The sequence below is a fragment of the Colletotrichum karsti genome (assembly GCF_011947395.1).
Source record: "Colletotrichum karsti strain CkLH20 chromosome Unknown Scaffold21, whole genome shotgun sequence".
Lineage (NCBI taxonomy): Eukaryota > Fungi > Ascomycota > Sordariomycetes > Glomerellales > Glomerellaceae > Colletotrichum > Colletotrichum karsti.
The window spans coordinates 761,230-785,304 of NW_024065921.1; the positions used below are offsets into that span (position 1 = coordinate 761,230).

Consider the following 24,075-nt stretch of genomic DNA (forward strand, 5'->3'; position numbering starts at 1 on the left):
CATTGATAACTGTGCATAACTGAACAACAGCCTAGGAGCACTTTTAGACAACTCAGTGGTCGAGGTAACGCATACACTCCAAATTGTGCTAGCTCAATTTCGATATCCTTATCACATGGCATTGTGGGTTGCTCCCCATGCGGAATTATGCCGCTGATATTCACGCGCTGATGACGTCGACACACTACCCCAGATTCGTACTACCGCACCTCCTGACCAGCCACTCGTCAGATCAACACCTCGGCAATGATGGGTTTTTTTTGCGATCTTTTCAAATAAGCTAAGTAGGTAGGGGTCAGTCAAACTGCGATACCCTCGCATGCAAGGTCTCGCGCAATACACCTTCTACTTTTTAGCAAACACCTACCGAGCGAGAGAACAAGTCTGTGTCGATTGGCGTGTCGATTTCGAGCGAAAAAAAACCGTTACACATCAACCAGTCGAAATACCACTGTGAGTTTTGCTCACCCATCGACGACACTGCTATTAGGTGTACATCTCGAATCAATCACTACGACACTATTCCCGTCGCCCTACCCTCCACACCGATTGCATCATGCCTACTGGCGTGCTCGAAGCTTTGGGTCATGCCCTTGCGGGCGCCACGGGGACGGCATTTTCCACGACTGCCGTGTACCCCCTCGATCTCGTAACGACGCGCCTCAAGGTCCAGCGCCAGCTGAGGCGGGAGGACTCCATATCCAAGAAAGAACAGTACCGGGGGGTCCTTCATGCTATCAAGGCCATCGTGGAGCAGGAGGGCGGCGTCTCGGCGCTGTACACAGGCCTGGCTCAGGACATCTTCAAGTCCGTGGCGGATTCGTTCTTATTCTTCCTTTTCTACGCATACTTCCGCGACACCCGCCGCCGTGCCCGCGGTAGCAAGCTGCCGGCTTTCGAGCAGCTCGCTGTTGGGGCATTAGCAGGTGCCTGCGCGAGGGCCTTTACGACTCCAATCGCGAACGTCGTCACGAGGAAACAAACATCGGCCATGATGCATGAAGAGGACGAGAAGCTGAGCGTTTGGGAGATTATGGCAGCGATTCGTGCTGAAAACGGCGTCAAGGGTCTTTGGGCTGGGTACTCTGCTTCTCTCCTCCTGACTATCAACCCCAGCATCACCTTCTTCCTGAACGATAAGCTGGGCAAGACGCTTTTACCAGACTCCGAAGAGGGTTCGCACAACAACCAGACTACGTTCCTTCTCGCCGCGGCGAGCAAGGCCATCGCCACCATCATTAGCTATCCTCTGCAGACTGCCAAGGCCAGGCTGCAGATGAGAGGCTCCGGTACTTCCTCGCCAAGGAGGAGCACCGATAGCTTAGGTACCGGGTCCGAGAAAAGCCCGACAAGCCCATCTTTCGTTGAAGGCCCCCAAACGCGAGGAAAGCTCGAGAGGATGGCCGACTACAGCGTTCTAGCCCTCGTTCTCTCCATCGCTAGAGCTGAGGGTGTAACGGCACTGTATGCCGGCCTCCAAGGCGAAGTGTTGAAAAGCTTCTTTAGCCACGGTTTGACCATGGTGTCCAAGGGTATCATCCATAAGTTGGTCATTCGCTTCGGCGTCTTCTTGGTGGTCCTGATGCACAGCAAATCGCCCGCCGCGAGGGGCCAACTGCAGCGCTTTCGCCAAATGTTTCTCAGGCTCATCTGAGGCTCTACCACCCTCCGTTTCATTTCAAGACCGAGGAAGACCGCTCTGTTTGAACAACTGTTCCGCCCGCATGCGACGAGCCCTCTTTGTATTCGTTTCGGGAACAGCACTGCTGTCCGTGTCGCGTCTAGTCGATAGTGCCACCTTGGAGTTCGAGGCATTTTCTCCTAGCACTGGAATGCTGCCACACCGCTCTTCTCAACCTTGTTCGTCCCCCGCGCGGAGAAGCCAGTGCCCTCGGACCGAAGCTCGATTAGTCCTGCAAACTCTTGCTTCCGGTGTTTTTGCTTCGTATCCGTCGCAAGCCTCGCATCACAAACATAACACGCGGTGTCTTCGGGAGAAACACCGCTGCCCTTGACAGGGGCCATGAACTTTGCAGCGCAGCTCCTACATATGACATGGCCACACTTCTCGGCGAGCTGGGGTCTTGAAGCGTTTCCAAGGGTCTTCAAACAGGACGGGCAGACACGCCTCGTGCCGTTCGTCTTCGAGTCAGCCTCTTCCTTGAAGCAGAGCGAGATCAAGCTTTTGAGGGAGTAGAGATGCGGAGATGCCTCTGGCGACGCTGGGCAAATAGGGTTGAGTTTGGTCTTTTTCAGCATGCCTGCTGCTTTGCGGGCTGCGTCGGCGTCAGGAGTCTGGGAGGGGGTCCAGAAAGACGGTAGAGACCCCTTAGAGGCCTGAGATAGAGTCAGAACAATACCCGGGAAATCATGGGATCATGGCATGTTGCCGCGTAACCGACCTTTTCATAGTCAATCGACTTCCTCGCTTTGATGCGATCTTCATTTGCTATTCTCACCAATTCGTCTTGATCCAAAATGAATTTTCTCTTCGTCCCCGTTTTCGCTACCGATGCGTTGTGATCGGCTTTAGCCACGGCCGTTGCAGAAGATGGCGAAAACGATGCAGGTGCCGATTCGGAATTAGAGTAAGACGGTGCTAAGCCAGCTTGTATCATCTCGAATTCTTGGATGGCGCGATCCTGCGCTTCCGCGTCCTGGCGGGCATGAGCCTCCAGAATCTCTCGCTCGGCTTCCTCTCGAGCCCGCTCCAGACGCTTGATCTCCTTTTTCTGCGATAGAAGATTCGCAACAGCACATTCTCGACAAAAAATGTCTCCGTGACTGCAAGATACGGGGTCTCTGGCGATCTCGAGGCAAAGGTAACATGAGCCGAAGGTGAGGAATGAATCCCTGTTCAGCCGAGCCGAGGTCGAAGACCATGCGGCCTTGGCCAGATCACGCTCGTGAGAGGTGAAGACACTGCGCGATGTGTTTCTTTTGCCTGGCAGCCGTTAATAAGCAGTAAATAATCGATAGGGAAAGGGTCCTTGAGCTGACTGTGGGCCATAATTGTTGTTGTAAGCTTGATGCTCAAGCAATTCGATTCCGGGGGGTTCAATCCTTTCCAGCGGATATTGGGCTTGGGCATCCAAAAGCTGAGTTGTGTTGCGCGTAACTTAGAATGAAATGAACGAAGGTTGTATGGGAGTAGGTACTTTTAGGCAACCTGCCTTACCTTACCTAACTGCCTTAGGTACCTTAGGTCACAGGGGTAGGGATCCACCGTTGGGATGGGAGGGACGCATGCATGTACGAAGCTCAAAAATTCTTTTAGCGAAATAATCGCACTAGAGCGATCCACCCGTTTGTTGAGCCCCAGATCTTTTTCAAGTGGAGGCGAGCTTAAGGTTGTCCCTTTTAAAGGTACCTAGCCAGTGTAAATCCATCCAGAGTGCATACAGCCTCATAAGTTCTTTTGCCCGTTGCCCTGTCGAGAGACGGCTATACCGTAGGCTGCCCAGGACGCTCTTGGTTGCCATTCTTTGCGTTGATTCGCAGTGGTGGATTGGATGACGCCGTCGCTGAATTTCAATCGTGTTGCCTCCCTTGCGGTCGCCAGCGCGTAGTCTAGGCGCATCTCTCTCTCTCTCTCTCTCTCTCTTCCATCCTTACAATCACTCATCGATTTGCTTTGGGCTCTACCTCAATCACATACTCGTCGGTCGGTCGTGAATCATGCCGGCTACCGATGTACCGCCAGATCAGCCTAGTTTACCATGGCGGATAGCATCGTCGGCTATCATGACCTTGACAGGGGCACTTTCTCGGGCATTCTTATTGACCTTCCACGATGTCAAAACGGAAGGCCAATCGCAATTTCTAGACCTCTTGGACCAACGCCGAGCAAAACCCCCTGAACGTGGTCTCATCACTGGTATTATTTTCGATTGTTACCCTTCGTTTCTGCTGGTTGACGGCACTGATTGCTGATCTGTTTGTTTCCCACCACAGTCTCGAATCACATCAGCGTGTGGGTTTGAATTTCATCCTGTCTGTCGTGATTGCGTCAAGCTGACGCATCCCGATATCGCAGTCTGGATGACCCCTTGATATGGGGCGTTTTGCCGTTGAAGTACAACACAATTCCCGCAAGCAGTCGCTGGGGCTTGGGAGCCCACGACATCTGCTTCAAGAACAGGTCTATAACCTCCCCTCGCGACTACAAGTCTTTGATCGATCTGACGCTTGTTTTCTTCTTGCCAGCGTTTTTACCTCCTTCTTCACTCTTGGTCAAGTCCTGCCGACTTACCGTACACTGTATTCTCCGTACGGTGGCCTTTATCAACCAACCATGGCACAGGCTGTTCGCATTCTCTCTGGACCAGGCGCGGTATACACTCGTGGCTCCGTGTTCAATGCCGGGAGTAACGAGACTTTTGCATCGCCAGCATTCTACTCGAACAACCACAACGCCTGGATCCACGTATTTCCGGAGGGATGCGTGCACCAGCACCCCCAAAGTACCCTGAGGTACTTCAAATGGGGAGTTTCACGCCTGATCCTTGAGTCCGACCCAGCTCCTCAGCTGGTCCCCATGTTCATCGACGGTTTCAAGAGCATCATGCCCGAAGATAGGAAATGGCCGCGGTGGTTGCCTCGTGTAGGCGCCAAAATTCGCGTCATCTACGGCGACGCAGTCGATGTCGACGAGGCCTTTAGGGATTCGCGGTCTAGGTGGAAGCACATGGTGAAGAAACAAGAGGAAGCACTCGGCAGACCACTGAGCGCTGGGGAGGTTCCCGAAGCGCTGAAGCACAACCCCGAGGCCATCCAACTAAGAACAGAGGTTGCCAAGACCGTCAGGGACATGGTTCAGAAGCTTAGAGTGAGGGCGGGTTATCCCGAAGATGATCCAGCATTCGCTCTGGCGGAAACTTGGGAGCGGGAACCTAAGACGAAGCAATTCAAGAGCCCGGTGGATGACAGTCTGGTCCACAAGGAATGACGGTCTTTTATTCCTTGGCCTCCCGGGGGGGGGATTAGATGGCCGCATAGCTTGGCCCTCGTGTACATTGGTCACAATCTTTCAAGAACAAAGGAATAGAACTGAAGTACAACCCTAAGTAGGCACTTTAGTTTTGTCCCAAAACGCCAAATGATCTAAGAAAGTTCCCTTCTTCGCATTCTCTCTGGGTTGCTCAGAAACACCGCTCCCCTAACCCCATGGGAAGCCCTGAGGTTCCCCTGCTCCCCCTTGCTGACATCGATGCCGTAGTGAGTGAAGTTATGAATCAAGTTGCACTTTGCGTTCTTCTAATCTCCCGCACTAAGTTGATATCAAGCCGTGCCGTACGCCACATGATGCCTGGGATAGCGTACTAGTACGTGTCGTATGGTCCCTGGCCTGGATAGGCCCTTGCTTGTGCTTGCAGGGCTTGTTGCTGGTGTTGCTGCATCACGATATCGCTGAACCAGGGATGCTTAAGAGCCTCGTGAGCGCTGAGACGCAGTTCGGGACGTAGTTGGAGCATTCGCTGGAGCAAGTCGATACCGCTGGGATCGATCTGTGGAAGGATCTGGCGGAGGTCTTGTGTTGCATACATCTGGAACGTAGGCTTGTACTCGGGAAACTGCGTAATGCCGGCCCAGGTGCGTTCAGTCGGAGTTCCCATAATGCGGAAAATTCTGATGATTTGGTCCTCGTTCGTCGTGCCTGGGAACAACGGCCTACCGGTGTACATCTCCGCCATGATGCATCCGGCAGACCAAATGTCAATACTGGTGTTGTATGTCCTGCTACCCAAGAGCACGTCCGGTGCTCGATACCAGAGGGTGACAACCTCATTAGAGAAGGTATTGACCGGAATACCAAAGGCGCGAGCCAAGCCAAAATCGCCAAGCTTCAGTTGCCCCTTCCCATTGATAAGCAGATTCTGGGGCTTCAGATCTCGATGTAGAACTCTGTTCTGGTGGCAGAAGTCAATGCCCCTCAGCAGCTGGTACATGAAAGACTTGATCTGGTGGTGCTTGAGAGCGCCCCTATCGCCGTGGGTATCCATGTATTTCTTCAGATCTCCGTCCATGTACTCAAACACCAACATGAGCTTGTTCTCGGTGTGAATCACGTCGTGCAGGGCAACAATGTTCTCATGTTTGAGCTCCTTCATCAGGGATATCTCTCGAATCGCTGTCGATGGTGTGCCCTCTTCCGAGTCTAGGTGGATTTCCTTGAGAGCAACGAGCTCTCCCGTCTGTCGGTTGCGGCCCTTGAAGACCTAGAAGAGTTGTCAGTCCGCAGCCACAACATGCTGAGGATACTGCGTTCAACGTACTGTAGCATAGGTTCCCTCGCCCAGCTTCTCGAGCTGCTGGAACGAGCTTGGATGTCTCTTGCCGTCCATACTTGAGGATGCGGGCGTCTGCGAAGACGTCGCGTCGCTGATTTGGGATCGTTGGCTGGGATTTCAACCGGAAAGAGCACCAGCAGTTCGCGGAGGACGTCGCCTTGGAGTCGAATTTACTTGGCGGCGCGCAATTTGAGGAACCAAGGATGACGAGAGCGACTGGTTCTGGACGAGGCGAAGGTCTGGGTGTTCAAAGGCGACGGAACGATATTGGTGTTCAGCGTTCAAATGGATAGCGCAAGTACAAATATGGCTGCGCTTCGTCTGGAATGGAAAACGGAATAGTGAGGGGTATCTTATCTACAACTTAACTTCACAGTTAAACTTATAGCATTTAGCGCCTTATAGAAGAGCTAGAAAACTCTCATTTTATTACTACAGTCTTATAAACTATAGCACTATTTTAAAGTAATATTTTCTTTCTTTTAGTATTTTATATAAAAACAAATACTTAAAATAATATAATAAATTTATTTATAATTTATAAGGGCCTTTATAAGACTTAAAGATATAGCTACTCTTTATATATACTTATTTAAGCTATATATACTCACTATTAAGATAAGTATTTAGATAAGTATGCTATTTTAATGATCTATAACTGCCTGTGTACCTCTATTATCTGTGGACGATTTTAGTACTCTAGGTAACCTAGGTAGGTCCCTAGGTAGCACCTGCCCACCTGAGAAGCTGCCCTGGGTTTTTGGTAGGGCACCGTCGCCTTGGGCAGTGTGGTGGCCCGCATCATGTCACTGAGGTGGGGCGCAGTGCCAGTGTAAGGTACCTTAGGTGGTTCAGTGGTCCATGCTTACCTAATGTAAAGAACGTTACGTAACCTGCCCTTGCCATCAACGTGAATACGGTGAATCTGGAAATCTCCACCAACCCCGCACTAGAAAACTATACCGGCCATGTACTTCACTATCTTGCGTCTTTGGCTAAGAACGTTCAAATGCGTGTGAAGGTTCCTAGTAAGGCACCTTGAGTGTACGGGGCAAGTAACCAGACGCCACTTCCGTATCAAGTGCGGAAAGACGACGATATTGGGCCTGTCCCGCTGGATCTCCTATCATCTTCACTAGTGCCTAAGGTACCTTAGGTATTCATCTACCTTACCTGTACTCTGTACAGTACCTATACCTTAGGCGGGTATAGAAGATGAACCTTATCACTGACACCATCCATCTCACGCACTCCTGCAACTCCCGTCAACATCTTCCTGGCCTTACGACGCCTACGTAACGCTTGCACGCCAGTTCGAATGCGTTGAGCTCGTGTGCCTACTGGATTGTCATTTTCGATCAACGACGCGAACTGATATCTGTCTCGAGATGCGACCTCTTCCTGGTAGCAGCGCGCTCCCAAGGAGCGCCTCGGCAGGTGATGGGGCCACCGACAGCTTGACGTCGCAATCCTCAACTCCCCAGATGTCGTATATTCTCGCAGACGAAGCTGCCGTGGACGCCTCTCTGTCATCGTCTTATCGCCATTCTCCTTTACCTCGTGCTCGAGACCCGCGAAAGCACCCCATTTACAACCTTCTTGGCGACAACCTTGCGCCTAGTCGTGAACCAAATGCGGCTCCGCCTACATGTCCGCCTGTTCCTCGTCCTAGTTCGACGTTGCAACCCCGTGAACACGGTCAACATCGACCAGCAAATACAAATTGTCGCTCCCCAGTTAGGCTGCAGACTCCACCGCCCACAGCTGCATCTCAGCCCATGACACCAATACTATACGGTGTTTCCGGTCCCTGCTCGGCCATTAGCAGTTCTTCGTCGCGGCGAAACTCATTAGCGGGGTCACTGTCCGAATACCAAGAGAGTTTCGTCATGAGCGCCTTCGGCGCATCCGAGTCCAGTCAACCTCAGAGCACTCACGGTCGCGAAGTTGCAGAGCAGTTTATCATGCCGACCATTAATGTTCCTAGCCGACGGCCCTTCACCGATGTTGGAAAGTCGCTAGGAAGACTGAAACTTCTCGTGGCGGGCAAATCAGGTGGGCATCACTGATCCCATAACGTCTTAGACCTGTAGCTAACCGTAGTGTACATCACCAGGCCTCGGGAAATCTTGCTTGATCAAAGCGATAACACACTCTTGCGAGCACATCGTACACGTCGATCCTCCAGTGCCCGTTGCGATTGCGTCCACAGGACTCTTGCCGACAAATGCACTTTCCAGCTATCCTCCGATGGCCCAGGGAACTTTCCAAATTACGGAGACATTTGCCAGCACCAAGCCATATCCATCGTGGTGGATGGAGCCGACTCCGGCAAACTCGGTGTCCAATGCCGGGAGTGCTGGAGACGCAGTTTTGGATAGGAATATCTGCCTCGTCGACACACCCGGTTATCAGGAAACATGCCGGGTATGTCATCACTTGAATATAGGTCTGTGTTATGATACTGACAAACAAGCCTTCTGAGACGGTCAGTCAAGTTTCGCACTACATTGAGTCTCATCTGCAGAAGAATCGCCTCGACGGCCTCAACGACGCCGATGTTCTCAAGACAATCGATGGTGGCGGCGGCCTCTTTGTTGACGCTGTACTTTACATGATATGCAGTTCAGGTCAGTATGTTGAGGGGATTGATGTCCTTGAACTGACTGAAAACCCCAGGTCTTAGCTCAACTGACTTACAGTATCTTCGTCAGCTACAGCCGCTCACAAATGTGATACCTCTTCTCGCGCATGGAGATACGATGACAGCTGAGGAGGTTGCTAACAGCAAAGCATTAATCACGCGTCAGCTTGTCGAGTCGGGTCTTGAATCCTTGACTTTTGCCTCGCTGGATTCACACGCTGAGGAACCAACTGTTTATGCAGTCTCCAGCGAGATGGGGATTGATCGGGATGTCATGGACGCGAGTCTCCTCATGAGCTCTGAATATGTCTCACCTCTCATTCCGACAGAACTCTCCAAGCTGCTGAGCTGCATTTTCAGTTCGGATGGGGCCGGGTGGGTGCGCCATAGCGCAGCGAAGAAGCTCCTTAGTTGGCGCCGACATGCAATCACTAATTGCACGTTTCCTGCCTTCACCGCGCCGTCAAATTCCTCGACAGAAACAAGATTGCTTCTCGCGAGAACTGGTTCCTTGGCGCCATTGGCAGTACGCCGATCCCAGGGCAATGCTCTGCGCGAAGAGTGCTTTTGCCGTGTCGAGTTTACAAATTGGGCTGCGGACTTACAGCGCAGCCTGACGAACGAACGAGCGATGCAGGAACGAAGAGTGCGGGAGCAGACTGCGGCATGGGCAAGGGAAACATGGAGTGATGGCGGCCCGTCGTCGGATGGTATACGCCCACCTATGGCGTTGATGCGAACTAGGGGACGGGTCGACAGGTCGCATTACGTCAGTCGGAGGAGATACAGCACGGGTTCGGACGTGCTGGTGAGGGACCAAGATCCGCTGGGTCTCCTGCAACTCAGGCCCGACTCTCGATGGCAGAGTGCTTTGGAAATGGTTGGAGGCATCGGACTACTGAGTGGTATCGCATGGTTGCTTGTCTGAAGTACCGGGTTTGCGTCTAGGCATAACAGGAGTAGGAATGGCTCTCTGAAATACCCTGGGTTCGGAACTGATGCGGGTGGAGTGGGTGGGAGCAGTAGCAACTGTGAAAGAATTTGTCGTCTCTAATATATATGTATGACGTGCAGAAAACAAACGTACTCATTTGGCCGCTTCAGGTATCCGCGCGCAGGTGCCATATTTAACCTACTACCATAAGTGTAGGCAGTTTGAGGTGGGTATCTTATGTAATCACCCGAGATAGTGCCGCGTTTGACGCGACACGCCTGAGCCTCGCGTCTAGCTTCTGAAGTAAGGAACCTTGGGTGATCGGCCGGGGTCTCCCACTCGAGTCTTTCTACCGTGCCTTCCCTGTACTTCTCCATCCTGCCTCCAACCCCGGCCAGACAAGGTATCTTTTGCACTGGCTCAAGTCTTAGCCTCGCTGTCACTCGTCTTTTAATTTACCTACTACCTTATTGTCTAGAGCACCCTTCGCTGCGGCAAACGCGTGGCATTCACACATCATAACTAGGCCAGGTGCCCCTCCGGCAAACGCCATCTTCGACTTGGACGTTATTTGCGACCCTCCTTCGATTCCTTCCGAAGCAGCAGCAGCACCATGGCCAGCGAAGAGCGAGCCTACGGCGTGACGCCGCCCATCTCCACGGCTCTACCGACCGACGCAGAGAACCAGGCGAAGGAGGCTCTCATCGCAGAGCTTCGCAGGCAGAACACCTACGAGAGCCCTGCAGAGACTGCAAAGAGGCAAGAGACACAACAACACCCGCGCTACGGCGTTAAGACTCGCCATCGCTAATGCGTTCTCGCGATCTACAGACACAAGGTTATCCACCAGCTCCAGCTGATCTGCGACGAATTCGTGAGACGAGTGGCGCAGAAAAACAAAGAAGGCGATATCATCATTAGAGACGCGAGGGGCCAAATCCTGACCTACGGTAGCTTTCGTCTTGGTGTTTTCGGACCCGGTTCCGACATTGATACCCTCGTCGTCGCCCCCAAGTATGTCACCCGGAAAGACTACTTCGATATCTTCCCCGATTTGCTGAAGGAGATGGCTCCGCCCGGCGCCATTACGGACATGGCCGTCGTGACGGATGCCTTCGTACCCATCATCAAGTTCGAGTTTCTGGGCATTAGCATCGACCTTATCTTCTCCCGCATCGCTATGCTCAAGCAGTTGCCCAAAGACTTTTCTGTGCGGGACTCCAGCCTGCTTCGAGGTCTGGACGAGGCAGAGCTCCGATCTTTGAATGGCACTCGGGTAACCGACGAGATCTTGAGCTTAGTGCCCGAGGAGGCCACCTTCAAACTGGCTTTGCGCGCCATCAAGCTTTGGGCACAGCGGCGCGCAATTTATGCCAACATCATGGGCTTCCCTGGTGGTGTAGCGTGGGCAATGCTGGTTGCGCGTGTCTGTCAGCTGTACCCAAAGGCTGCCAGTTCCGTCATCGTGAATAAGTTTTTCCACATCATGCGCCGCTGGCCGTGGCCACAACCAGTCCTCCTCAAGCACGTCGAGGGCGGCCCTTTGCAGGTTCGCGTGTGGAATCCCAAGGTTGGCCATGGTACTCATTCATATTGTATCAGGACAAACGCTGACAATTCCACTAGCTCTACAAGGGAGACCAATTCCATCTGATGCCTATCATCACGCCCGCCTACCCTTCCATGTGCGCTACTTACAACATCACGCGCTCGGCCATGACTGTCATTGGGAAGGAGCTTGCACGAGGCTGCGACATCACGGACAACATTATGATCGGCAAGAGCCCCTGGAGCGATCTGTTTGTCAAGCATACGTTCTTCACTGAGGGATACAAATACTACATTTCAGTCATCACTGCAAGCACCGACAAGGAGGCGCACAAAGTCTGGTCCGGTTACGTGGAGTCCAAGGTGCGCGTCTTGGTCCAGAACCTGGAGCAGCATCTGTCAATAGCATTGGCCCATGCGTTCAACAAGGGCTACGATCGCCGGCACAGGTGTTCCAACGACGAAGACGTGCAACGAGTTCAAGCTGGTAGTCTCGACTTCTTGGTCAGGGATGGCGATGAGCCAGTTGTGGATATCCCGAGAAATGCGAAAGAGAAGACGCCAGTGGAAGAAGAGAAGGTGGAAACAAAGGTCAACTTGAACGGCATCCCTGGACTCAAGGCGGAGCCGGGTACCGAAACAGGGCTCGACGCCATTCCGGGACTTCAGAAAGAAGACAACGCGGTGAAATCCATCAAGGATGAGGATGTGTCCAAGGTCAAACTGGGGGATCATGAGCAGCATCACTCCCATACGGAAGTGTTCACGACAACGCATTACATTGGGCTGCAGCTTAGCGAAGGTGTGTACTGCTCTCGTCAGGATTACTTCAAAGTCCCCGATTGGATGAATGGCCACGGCGTAATCGATACTGACTTATCAGGCGCCAAATCCCTCGATCTATCCTACCAAGTGGACACCTTCAAGTCGTTGTGTACAGCATGGGACAAATACAAACCGGAACTGAACTCGTTAACAGTTCAGCACGTGCGAAGGTAGCTCCAATGTGCTGTTGATTCTCCAGGCGGAATCGCTGAACTGCAACTAGTTTCAACTTACCCGACGACGTTTTCGAGCCGGGCGAGAGGAAGCCCCAAAAGCCCCAGAGAAGGCAAGCAGCTACGAACGGTGCTGCACCGATCAAGAAACGCAGTGCTTCAGAGGTACAGCTAGGCTCGAATTCTCAGCTTTCGCGGATGGCTCATCACCACCCTGTCGCGGTTCACCACAAGTGCCTTGCTGACATGTCACTCAGGAGAATCAACAACCGCCTGCCAAGCGTCAACAAGCCTCCGTCACAGCTGCTAGTTGATGGGGTATCTCAAGCTACGACGTCACACAGCTCATTTCAAGGTGATTGGGGTCTAGGCCCCGTCTCCGGGATTACGGTCGCCACGACAGCCAGCCGTCGCTGTATTTTCCCCCACCCCTCACTTACTAACTTGCAGCGGAAAAAGAACGGTAATTTTCCATCTAGACTGCCTGGTGCCAGCTGCGAAACCTATTGGCGATACGCAGCAGGACCGCCCGCAGACGAGAGCCCCCCAAACTGCCGCCAGACTCGGGGGGAACTTCAAAAGGAACCAAAAACAACCAGTACGTATCTTGGCATTGGTATGGCAGCCAAGGGCAGTTTTACAAGCTGGCTCGGCTGAGCAGAGACTACTAAAGAGAAATCCAGGAACAAACTGGCATCCAAAAGGACGGTGAAAAGGGGAGCATGCGGTTTGTATCCATTGCAACATCTTTTATGCTCATATAGCTGGCGAGGCTTGACTGTAAATTAGATATCCCACAGACAGCGTCAAAAATAGACTCTGCATTATCACACTTGCCGAAGTTCAGTTCTATCTGTGGACCAGTTTTTTGAAAGCTGCCTTTAGATGTCGCTGTCCTGTGCTTTCATGCCCGGTTCGCGTGATTGATCCGAGCAGACATGATTTTTGCCTCAATCATCATCATCATCACTACCACTCGACCAACCTTCGCGATACGCCTCAGCGAGATCAGCTAACTCATTGCTAATATCCTCACGATCCTCTAACCCAATTGAAGACGCTACGGTAGCACGAAGTGACGTCATTGCGGCCGAGACAGAGGTGTCTGTTGAGAGGCAAGTTGTAGTGTCGAAAGGCCCTGTTGAGGGATTGCCTCTGGAATCAAGATAGATTTGAGGGAAGCTGTCGAGAATAGGGAAAGCTTCCTCCATATGGTACCTGGCAGACACCGTCAGCGTGGCGAACTGGTTAGAGAATATTTAAGTTTCTGCTACAAACGCTCGCAGAGGCTTAAATCATTCCCCGGGCTTACTTTTTTGTGCTCGTCTCCACGAGTGCAGTTCTCGTTCGTTCGGCCTGCGGGTCAGCGCTATCTAGGCCCCTCGGTCGGCCACGAACAGTGATAGTCCGACCGAAAAAGTGAGGGGAGCCAGTCGCGCCGTTTAGTTTCCCTCTGCTGGCTGAGAGTTTGTGTCTCAGTATGTCGAAGAAGTCGGTGTCCAGTTTGGTGATGGTGTCCTCATCATTGTTGGAAGCTGTCTGTGATTCTTGAGACTCGGCGTTCTCGTCTGAAATTGGTCCATGGACGCTCATCTGCAGCCGGCTCATCGTCTGTTTGCCACGCAGGTTTAGTCCACTGACGAGATCGCTCAGTGTTGCCTGTACGCCGCTGCGAGAATTCATGTGACTCAAACGCGATGCAAGCGCTGCCGTCTCTATCGCGGTACCAAGTAGGGCTGTGCTGTGCCAGGGTGATTGGACATCCATGCTGATGCTGGAGTGCAGTCGAGTCTGAGGGAGTGCCAAGGGCACCAGCATGGAAGCGTACTCGCACATATCTTTGACAGTTCTCGCCGTGTTGGCCATTTGAGTGCGTCTTTGATCCTAGTGACGAGGGTCGAGTCAAAACAGGGTTGCTAGGGGGTAGGTAGAGGCTAGACGGCTCGTACAATTCTAGCTGCAGGGACGGGGCTTTGTAAACCCCAGACCCAGATGCTTGTCTTTCCATACTCGTCGCGTAAACGCTCAATGTAGTCGGTCGCAAAGCCGCCCCAGGCGTCATCAATGGTCGTCACGACCTGAAGACCCTGCATCTGGTCGGCCTCCTCTACGAAGGGACGGAAGTCTCGGTCGACGATGTCATGCTCCTTATCCAGGGTGTCAAAAAGCTCTTTGCCGAGCGCCCATTTGTCGAAAGGCTGGATGGATGAATTAAGCTCATAGTCGTAGAGCTGATTGAGAGACCTTGGGTGGTAGAAGACACGAGAGAAGTCAGACCAGTACCGCACGTCAGACGACTTGAGTGCCGGAGGAGGCGTGCCACGATCAAGACTTTGCTGGTAGGCGCTCTGCTCTATTTGAGGCTGCTTGTGGACGTGTGCTGATCCCTCCCTTCTTCAGGGTCAGCTAGTCTTCGACATGGCGAGTCACTCAGAGTTGGGGGCAGTCTGTCATCATGACGAACCATAGATGGGCGGGAGCGCCTTCCTCGCTTGCATCATATAGTGCATTGATCTTGCGGAGGGAACCGAACCCGCCCTTGAGATCATAGATGACGGTACGAGGGAGGAAGGTCTCGGAGCCGTCCAAAGCAACACCCGGACGCCAATGGACGTTGTGGTTCACGGGGGACTCATCCTGCTCGGAATAGGTGAAGTAGGATTCCTGGAAAATGGGTTAGCTTCAAATGCGAATAAATTTGCGGGTGTTGGACCTGGATGTTCCAGAAATGAGTTGCTGCGTAGTTACTTAGCTGACCCAATTGCAGAGTAATAATCTCATGCATGTTGATGAAAGTCGATCTGTGACTCGAATATGCAGTGTCCAAGTTGATTTCCCATCCGTGGTGTTCCAAGGTGGGTCGTAAGCCTTAGGTAGGTAAGTAGGTAAGGTAGGTAGACTGGGCGGATCTGACCTGCTGAGGTGGGCACCGATGTTGGCCCCGGGTGGGTCCGGGCCTGTGTTCTCCGGCCCAATTGACGGTGCAATGTCAAATGCCGCCGACCGCGGTCAACACCACGATGAGGGGACTCGTGATGTTTGCCTTCGCATTGTTTGTCCCATTCATAGTTCCCAAGTATTACCCCTGACATCCCGTAAAACCAGAGACGTGGTGAGATGCCTACAGCGCTCGGTGCAGTGTACGATAGGATGGTAGTTCCCCTCGTAACTGGAATGAGGGAGCAACATGGACCAAATCGACGGAAGATAATGTTCAGGCCCCAGAGTCATCTCTACCTCATTTCGGCCCCGGGAGCCACGCAAAAGTCCAAAGACCCTCTCTCTCCCTCACACACATACACACATACACACAGCCGTAACTTGGAACTCCAAGGGATAACTTGGTCTGGAATGAGAGCAGATATTCTCCCCCTTGATTGGTTTCCAATTCCAGCGCAAGGTTGAGGGATCGGGTTTACGAATGCGAGAAGCTCATACGAGTGAGCCAACCTCGGCGAAAGGGAAGGGCTTGCATAGTAGATTCGGCGAGCAATTGCCTTATCTTCTTCTTGTTAGATCGAGCAAGAGCAGCTCATCGAACGGGGATTTGGTGAGTTTGCACTGCTGGCGCCGATAACAGGAGAAGAAAAATCATTCACTCAACTGGATGAAAAGCTGAGGTAAGGTAACGTGGGTGGGTCACTGCACAGACCATTACCTAGAGTCAGGGGTACGCGACTCTCGCGCACAATGCACGTAATTAGCAAAGTACCCATGTACATTTGCCTACCTTAGGTTCCATTACCTTTGCCGTCACTGGGCTGTTTTTGCCTTTTCCTCAGCTCCCTCCACTGAGACGGGGCACATCAAGGTCGGTGCCTTACTACTACTGGCCTACCTTACCTTCCAAGCCTTGAGGGCGAGCACCCGACTTAATTAACGCCCTTCCCCCCTCCCTCCCTCCCAAAAAAGGGCGACGCGTGCGCGACCGCATCTCAACCCTTGCACAAACCAACCGCCCGCCGACATCCTCAACCACTACTACCACTACCTACTACTTCCCGTTGAGATCACTATCATCGTTGCCGCAATCTGCGACTTCAACTCTTTCGCGGACCGGGGCCTTAGGTTCGACGCGCAACCGCACACTCGACTCGACTCGACAGCCACAGCCACAGCCATCTGACCGCGACCCGACCTAGTGATAGCCTGGCTCGGCATCTGCGCTTGCGCCTCGCGTCGTTCTCCCAAGTCTCCTTCAAAGGACAAGAGTTACCAGAGTCAACCACACCTCACATTCACTCCCTGTCTCACCTGTTGGAGACACATAGACACTTGCGCACCCTTTCTCTCATTGGAACTTCCCTGCCCCAAACTCCGAGTTAGCCCAGCCTTCACAACTGTGACGAGACACCACCTCTGCTCTTCATTCCCGAATCGCCTGAGACCGAATACTTGAACCACCCGACCGCCGCCCATAAGCCGTTGGTCTTCTCGTGCGCCCCCGGAACTTCTCCTGCCTGGGCCCTGCTCTTGGAGTTGCCGCATGCTTTGCTAGACTCGACGTAGCCGCAGAATGCCCTCCTCAGCAAAGCGCTCCCAGCGCACCCGTCGTGACACCCGTCGCGACACATCCCCCGCAAGAGTAGATGACAGTTCGCCTACAAGACCGGCAAAACGCCGCAAGAAGGTAATCTTGCGCCCTCCGCTGTCCCTCTACCAGGCTAGTCTAACGTCTTCCTAGATCGAGGAACCACCGCCGACCGAACCCGCCGAAGAGGACGAATCAAGTCTCACTGCCGACCAGTCTGGCCATCCCGCCAGTGATGACAATGATCAGCTTCTTTCCGCGGTTGTCCAGTATCTGGTCTATCCCAAAGAGGGCCCTGTTCAGGCCAGCAAAGACCATGCGAATTCCATACATGAAGCCAACAAAAACGGCGTCCAGGCTTACGCCAAAATAGCTGCGCAGGACTGGACCTTTTACATCACAAAACTCGTCGTCAACATCGGCCGCTTAGCCGAAGGTGTCGATGAGGATGACGAGGACTTCATTCACATTGATCTCGGTCCCAGCAAAATGGTTTCCAGGCAGCATGCTCGCATCAACTTCAGCTCCAAGGAAGAGAAGTGGTACCTTGAGGTTAAGGGGAGAAATGGAGTCAGAGTGAATGGGAACCCCCTGAAAGCAGGAGGTTCACGACGCCTAGAAAGCGGCGACGTTCTCGACATTGGAAACACAGAGATGATGTTCGTCTTGCCAACCGAGATCAGCTCCCTTCACATTCAACCCCAGTACCTCAGGAGAGCCGGCTTATCACCACAGGACGCCACGAGCCCTCCTCAGCCCAGGACAGACCTACCGGACGAACCTTCATCGGCGTTGGGCTCAACGATCAGGAGTTCGCGGGGTCAGCAGTTTCGTCAACCTATTGCTCCTGCTCCTGTGGACTACAAGCGCCCAGGAACCCCTCCCTCGGTTCGCGGGAAACCTACCCCATCACAACACAAGTCGCCGCATTACTCGAGTTCCGGCACTCTTGTCCTGAATTCGAATGATATCGATCTGAGCCACGACGATAACAAGCATATCAAACCTCAATACAGCTACGCGCAGATGATTACTCAAGCTATCATTAAGACGCCCGAAGGAAAGCTCAATTTGAACGGAATTTACAACTTCATCATGAACAACTATGCTTACTACAGACATCAGCAAGCCGCTGGGTGGCAGGTTAGTCTTGTTGTGACTCATGTTCATCTGTCACCGACTGACCACAGTAGAATTCTATTCGTCACAATCTCTCGTTGAACAAGGCTTTCGACAAGGTTGCGAGGTCTACAGACGAGCCAGGCAAGGGTATGAAATGGCAGATTGTCCCAGAGGCGCGAGAGGAAATGGCACGCAGTGCGTACAAGGGTGGCCGCGGCGGTCACAGGGGATCCTCAGCTCCGTCGTCACCGAGCCAGCTAAATTATATCACTCACGGCCCGAGGGATGTAAATGCCAGAGAACCTGTCTCCGCTCGGAAGAGAAAGGTTTCCGCCACAGGATCACCGCCTCCTACTTCTTCTCTCGCCGTTGCGCAATCCACGCCAGACCGCAGCACCCGTCGTCTTGCACCCCCGAGCACAGCGTTGACTGCAGATGGTAGCCCTTTGCCGCGGCCGCGGAAGGGCACGTCAACGTCAGCGAGCTTCACGTCGACGAGTTACAATGCGGAGTCGCCGACCTTGACATCATCCTATCTTCCGGAGGAAGGGGCATCTTTTGTGACGCCAGCACCTCACCGCGTTCACCCCAGGCTCGCACCACCAAGCACTGCGCAGCGCCCCAGTCAGCATATGCCAACTAGCTCACCAGCCCCGTTCTGGAAGTATGCCGATATTGGCAGCACTCCATTGAAGCCCGCAGCCCACTTCGACATGAGTCCCTCCAAACCTTCCTTGGGCGACATACCTCAGAGCAGCAGTCCACCTCCTGCCAAGTCTCCCAATCTCAGCCCCACAAGATCGCAAAACAAGGAATATTCTCGAGAGGCACCAAGCGAGCCGTCAAATCCATCTGAGATCGAAGAGGAGCAAGGTTTCGATCTGGCAAAGTAAGTTTACCAGCAACGAGCACCGCATTTTTCAACGCTGACTATCTTTTAGGGGTTTCCAAAGTATCGGGTCGTATCATGCGCCTGTGAGCCGAGGGATTTCTGTAGCCAGTGCCATGAACGGTCATTCATGATAAATGCTTGCTTTATGACGAGAAATGACATTTTGAATATCTTTCTACCTGATTAGCGTTCAGCTCCAGATGCAAGCGACGTAGATTATGAGCATACGGGCAGGCTAAAGCACAGTTGCAAGTCGGCCTGTGGTTGACGGCGTTTTAAGAGTGAAGATAGTGTGATTCTGACGGGATCCGCCCCGTGCAACTCTTCCTGCGCACCGGGATTCATCGTGCTCGCCAAATATGCACCGGCCAAAACCCATCCCATCCCAGTATTATTTAACACAAGCCCCAGCCTCAATCCACCTATTTCCGATACAGATACAGCACGTTGTCAACTCCCGGTGTCGGTATCATTATAGCATCAACCAACAAAAGTGCCTGTCTATATACGATCGGGCGCGTGGTCTTATTGGTTGTTTCTTTCCGTTTCTGGCTTTATTTGGGGGCCTTGCCTCTTCTCTTGGGGTTGCCCCTGCTCGGCCTTCCCTTGGAAGACTTCTGTTGGTCACTACCCTCGATGAACTTAATAAGCTCGTCGATGCTGCGAGAGTCCATGCCCGACGACCCACCCAACTGCGTGCTCGAGGACGCCGAAGCGCGAGGGGCGGTTGCGGATGCATCGTAAGGCGCGCCTTTGGGGGTAAATCGGATGCCAGCGCGGAGTCGTCGTGCCTGCACATCCTTGGCATGCTTTGCGATGGAGACGGCGTTCTGCGTCAACTGTTCCAGCCAGCTTTCCGCCTCCTTGGTATTCTTGTCTTCGGCGCCAAGCTCGGTCAGGAAAATGTTGTACGACTCGCGCATGCGGTTGACGGCGGCCTTGGAGTCCTGGTCCAGGGCGAGAGCTTGTGCGAGCTGGAAGAGAAGGGTGGCTGCGTTGATGGACTGCTTCCCGAAGACCTTCTCACAGATGCGAAGTGACTCCTCGAACCATATTCTTGACTCGTGGTAGGACTTGAGGTGCTGGAGCATGACGGCTCCGTTGTTGATCGTGGTGATTGAGTCTGGGTGGTCGGCGCCGTAGATGATCGTCCATAGCTTCAACGCGTGTTTGGCGAAGACCAGGGCACCGTTACTGTCGCCAGCCTGGTGCAGGAAGAGACTCAGGTTGAGGTAGTTGAGGAGGGTCTCAGCAGAGTCGACGCCGACGGTCCTCTCCGATACCACAATAGCTTTTCTGGCGAGCTCGACGGCGGCCTCCTTCTCCTCGAGCTGGTAGTATAGCATAGAGAGAGTGTTGTAGACGCGAGCAACCTCTGGATGAAGGATGCCGTAAATCTGCTCGTGCAGGGAGAGCGACTCGAGGAGCAGCTCCTGGCCAAGCTTGCGCTGACCCTGCATGATAGAAATGCGACCAGCCTCCAGAGCCTCCTCAGCGAGAGCACTTCGCGGGCATGAGTGCTTGACCACAGGCACGATGTTCACGATATCGTCAGCAATAAAGGTGGTGACAGGAGGAGACGGAGTGGAAGACGTGGGTGAAGACTCTCTGGCCGTCTTCTTCCTCTTGCTCTTCTTGTTGCCGTCTCCGTTCGTCTGGCCGTTGGCAGGAGAGGTGCCGTTGGTGGCAGAAGCGGGCGCGGCCTGCTCAATGGACTTGCTGGTGAAGTTATACGCCTTTGCTTGCAGCTGGAAGCCGAGCTTAAGAGATATTTCGCGCAGCAGCTGCAAAGGCTTGATCTCGGTGTGCCAGCTCGCGTCCAAGTGGTATCTAAACCTTTTGAGGGCCTGCTCTGCGATGCTAGCACGAAGGGACTCGGGCGTGACCTTCTCGAACGATAGGTCAGCGTCAGAGTAAAGTGATCTGAGAGACACGTCGATCTCTGCAATCGGCTTAGGGTTCAAACGATACCCCAAAAGGCAGTTAAGGAGGTGTGCAACAGCAGCCGATGTGAAAGGCGCCGGGAGGTATCTCAGGTATGTCGAAGCCACGTGCTTGAATGATCGAGCAACCATGTCTTGCACGCAGATATCCTTGAGACATTGCAGACGGGGATCCGACGCGAGAGACGCAACCTTGCCGGTGTATCTAATGTTGATACCACGCTTGTGCAAAAGTCGGCCAAGAGACTGGCCATCCATGGGAAAGCTAATGTCGCAGTCCGTGAGCTCGCGGACCAGATCAGGAATGACGTGCTCCCGGAGATATTTGGAGGCAAGGCGAACCTCCTCTTCATCCTTGATCATCTCGGCCTTCTCCTCATCAGTTTGAGGAACTTGACCGCTGAAGACGTCAGGGTTGAGAGAGAATTGGAACTTGGACAGGTCAATGTGGTCTTTGGACTCCTTCGCTGCCTCCGTCTCCTCCCCGAGTTTCTGGGTCTTTTCGTCTTTCGCGGCCTCCTTGGCAGAACCCGGCTCCTCCTCATCCTCACTTTCGCTCTCGCTCTCGCTCTCCTCGCTGCCGTCACTATCGTCGCTCTCCTCTGGCTTCGTCTTGCTCTGCTCGACCTTCTTAGACTCTGCTGGTGTCCCCTTTGGCGTTTGGCCACGTCGGGCAAGTTCCTCGTCAACCCAGGCCTTCATCTTCTTCCTTCCGTACGAGTCAATCAGCTCTGGGCGAAGGACAGCCATCCGGTGAGGGTATTCGTCAGACTTTTCGCCTTGCTCCTCCAGCCAGTCGATGTCCAGGGGTGTCACTCGGTACAGATCCAGCACGTATTTTCTTCCATCGGTTCCCATCAAACCCTTGGTCTCCACGCTGGCCTCCAAGTCGACGCGCTTGCCATCTTTGTCCCACACAGCATGCTTCTTAACCTTAAGAGCTCGTGAGAGTTTCTCAAAAACAGGCACGAAACGCTCATCAGATGCAACGACTTCCTTGCCGTCCACGGCGCCATAATCGATCTGGTTTTCGCCGGGTTCCCTCTGTTTGAAGATGCCGGGCACAATACTCTGCCCAACAATTCGCTTACCAACGTAATCCACCACAACAGTGGCAGGGGTGAAGAGGCCGTCGATGTCCAGTTGATTGACCAGTCTAACACCGGCCACATCCTTGCCTGTTGCAACACGCGCAGCCTCGTCACCGCCCTCGGAAGTAAAGGTGCCGACGCCATCAGCGCCGAAAGAGAAGAAAACGTTGTTGTAAACAAAAATCTGGGCGTCCTTACACTCAGTTGGATTCAGGGGAGCGATCTCTCCACGAGCGACCAAGACGGCACCACGAGTTGCGGCATCGTTGTAGTCGGCAAAAAGCTTGGACATGAGGCGCTCGCGGAAAACTCTGTCCTGAACGGTGTCCTTGGGCAACTCTCTCGCGGACTGGAACTCTTCATTCCAGTCACGCAAGGTATCGGTGTTGTCGGCACCTGCGATCAGGTACGTTTCTTGCGACCTTGTCAAGTCGGCGCTGTGGGCACAGAGGGCAGACGAGGGCGAGGGCACAATCCAAGGCGCCGATGGAATAGCATTGGTGATCTGGAAAGTCGCAAGCGGGTCCTTGAGGTTGTTGAAGTTCTGAAGTTTCAGGAAAGAGGCCGAGAAGGAGGGCGAGACCAGGTCGAGGAGGGTCAACAGCGAGTGAGTGGCCTGGCCCTTGGGGGCAGGCCGGGGGAAGGGGTCGAACTTTTGGTTGGATGACTTGTTGACGAAGAAACCTCCGACGTGGGCGGTTATCTGATGTTGCTCACCCTCGTTGGTAGTGGTCACGAGGTACAGGAGGTGACCTCGTTGCTTCAGGTGGGCGGGCGGGGGGTTCCACGACGACAGAGATATCGACTTGATGGTTTTCGGGGCCTCCTCCTCAGGTGCCGGGGGCAACAAAGTCGTGATAGGAACGGGCGCACCAAAGGTATAATCATCAGCCGTCTCCTTGACCGCCTGAGGCTGAGTTTGCTCCCCGTTGGTCTGCTCCTCCTCGGACAGAGGCGCAACGGCGTCGAGAAGGGAGATGCCGGACAGGACACCCTGAACAACGTCGGTACGGTCTCCGGCGGCACCGATAAGCTCCCTAATTCTGACAAGGTGTATACGGGCCTCCTTCTCGGTATAAGGGTCCTCGACCAGCGACACTTCGGGATCGTCGGTCAGGCCCTGAATCTCTGCGATGGGCAGGAAGTCATTGATTCGTTCGCCTCGGTGCTCTAGGTGGAAGCAGGTGTACTGGAATGCCACAGGCAAGTCGATGATGGATTGTCGGACTTCGTGAACCTGCTCTTGGGGGGAGACCTACAATGGTCCGGTCAGCGGCGTACTGGGCATTGAAGTCAGAGGTGCTAACCGTAATCTGCATCTGACCAGGCTCGTGGGGCAGCTTGATGGTGAGAGTGATCAACGACTCGAGGCCCTGGTCGATCTCACCGCCCTCAGGCTCGGCCTCAACCTGGCTCTCGACAGGAACCTCAGGCTCGTTTACGGCATTGTCTGGACAGAGAGCTTTTTTAGCTTCGAATCGACCAGGGGATTGGCGGGGGTTCGTCGCGGTGGGCATTACCTTTGCCTGTGGGTTGGTTGGACTGGGCCATTGGAACTTCTTCCTTTATGCCACAATAAGAGACTTGTTGCTGTATACCTGGCGGGGGAGACAAGTAACGGTGAAGGGAAGAGGGGGTTCGTCGAAATTTACTGTTCGCACAAACCACCCAAGTACGGATCACAATTAACACGGAGAAGATACGAGGGTCAATAAGTACCCCTCCCGAGTGGCGCAATAGAAAAAGGGATCCTGAAGGGAAAGAAATTGAACCCGACGACCTGTTGCGAGTTTTTTGTGTGTGTGGAGGACAGAGAGAGCCATGCAACTGCAACAGCCGAAAAAAAAAATTCATCGGAGGAAAAAACGTCGCGTTGTCATTCATCAATTGACGGCAATGCACCGGCCCGGCGTACTGGAGCTTCGGTTTTTTCGGACCCACGCCGCTAAGAAAGCTCTCCCAGTTTCTCCGTAACGTCCCTTGAGCCATGTGGAGGAGCCCCGTGCCGCCACGGCTGCGGTGGCCTATCGGTGTCTGGCCTTCGGGCCGCTCTTAGGTAATACTGAACACTTCGACGTTGGG

General features: G+C 53.5%; 8 protein-coding genes across 8 annotated transcripts; 5 read left to right on the plus strand and 3 right to left on the minus strand.

Moving 5' to 3' along the window:
* Positions 1-556: 556 nt before the first annotated feature.
* On the plus strand, positions 557-1,654 carry CkaCkLH20_07033 (uncharacterized protein; the record flags this gene model as incomplete). The annotated part of the gene is made up of 1 exon (XM_038889750.1): positions 557-1,654. The coding sequence occupies one exon, from the start codon at positions 557-559 to the stop codon at positions 1,652-1,654; it is 1,098 nt and encodes a 365-aa protein (XP_038745113.1).
* A 2,640-nt stretch (positions 1,655-4,294) lies between these two features.
* CkaCkLH20_07034 (acyltransferase) lies at positions 4,295-4,948 on the plus strand (the record flags this gene model as incomplete). Its single annotated transcript, XM_038889751.1, has 1 exon — positions 4,295-4,948. The coding sequence occupies one exon, from the start codon at positions 4,295-4,297 to the stop codon at positions 4,946-4,948; it is 654 nt and encodes a 217-aa protein (XP_038745114.1).
* A 373-nt stretch (positions 4,949-5,321) lies between these two features.
* Positions 5,322-6,344, minus strand: CkaCkLH20_07035 (uncharacterized protein; the record flags this gene model as incomplete). Its single annotated transcript, XM_038889752.1, has 2 exons — positions 5,322-6,218; positions 6,276-6,344. The coding sequence occupies 2 exons, from the start codon at positions 6,342-6,344 to the stop codon at positions 5,322-5,324; spliced, it is 966 nt and encodes a 321-aa protein (XP_038745115.1).
* Positions 6,345-8,179: 1,835 nt separating this feature from the next.
* On the plus strand, positions 8,180-9,026 carry CkaCkLH20_07036 (heat shock protein; the record flags this gene model as incomplete). The annotated part of the gene is made up of 4 exons (XM_038889753.1): positions 8,180-8,345; positions 8,407-8,717; positions 8,776-8,920; positions 8,977-9,026. The coding sequence occupies 4 exons, from the start codon at positions 8,180-8,182 to the stop codon at positions 9,024-9,026; spliced, it is 672 nt and encodes a 223-aa protein (XP_038745116.1).
* A 1,455-nt stretch (positions 9,027-10,481) lies between these two features.
* CkaCkLH20_07037 (poly polymerase) lies at positions 10,482-12,728 on the plus strand (the record flags this gene model as incomplete). The annotated part of the gene is made up of 5 exons (XM_038889754.1): positions 10,482-10,658; positions 10,707-11,438; positions 11,495-12,411; positions 12,465-12,579; positions 12,672-12,728. 5 exons carry the CDS (start codon positions 10,482-10,484, stop codon positions 12,726-12,728), a joined length of 1,998 nt encoding a protein of 665 aa, XP_038745117.1.
* Positions 12,729-13,722: 994 nt separating this feature from the next.
* CkaCkLH20_07038 (misato Segment II myosin-like domain-containing protein) lies at positions 13,723-15,199 on the minus strand (the record flags this gene model as incomplete). Its single annotated transcript, XM_038889755.1, has 4 exons — positions 13,723-14,298; positions 14,364-14,805; positions 14,879-15,078; positions 15,128-15,199. The coding sequence occupies 4 exons, from the start codon at positions 15,197-15,199 to the stop codon at positions 13,723-13,725; spliced, it is 1,290 nt and encodes a 429-aa protein (XP_038745118.1).
* A 1,731-nt stretch (positions 15,200-16,930) lies between these two features.
* On the plus strand, positions 16,931-18,960 carry CkaCkLH20_07039 (fork head domain-containing protein; the record flags this gene model as incomplete). The annotated part of the gene is made up of 3 exons (XM_038889756.1): positions 16,931-17,044; positions 17,099-18,088; positions 18,139-18,960. 3 exons carry the CDS (start codon positions 16,931-16,933, stop codon positions 18,958-18,960), a joined length of 1,926 nt encoding a protein of 641 aa, XP_038745119.1.
* A 553-nt stretch (positions 18,961-19,513) lies between these two features.
* CkaCkLH20_07040 (uncharacterized protein) lies at positions 19,514-23,510 on the minus strand (the record flags this gene model as incomplete). The annotated part of the gene is made up of 2 exons (XM_038889757.1): positions 19,514-23,248; positions 23,301-23,510. 2 exons carry the CDS (start codon positions 23,508-23,510, stop codon positions 19,514-19,516), a joined length of 3,945 nt encoding a protein of 1,314 aa, XP_038745120.1.
* Between the last annotated feature and the right edge of the window lie 565 nt (positions 23,511-24,075).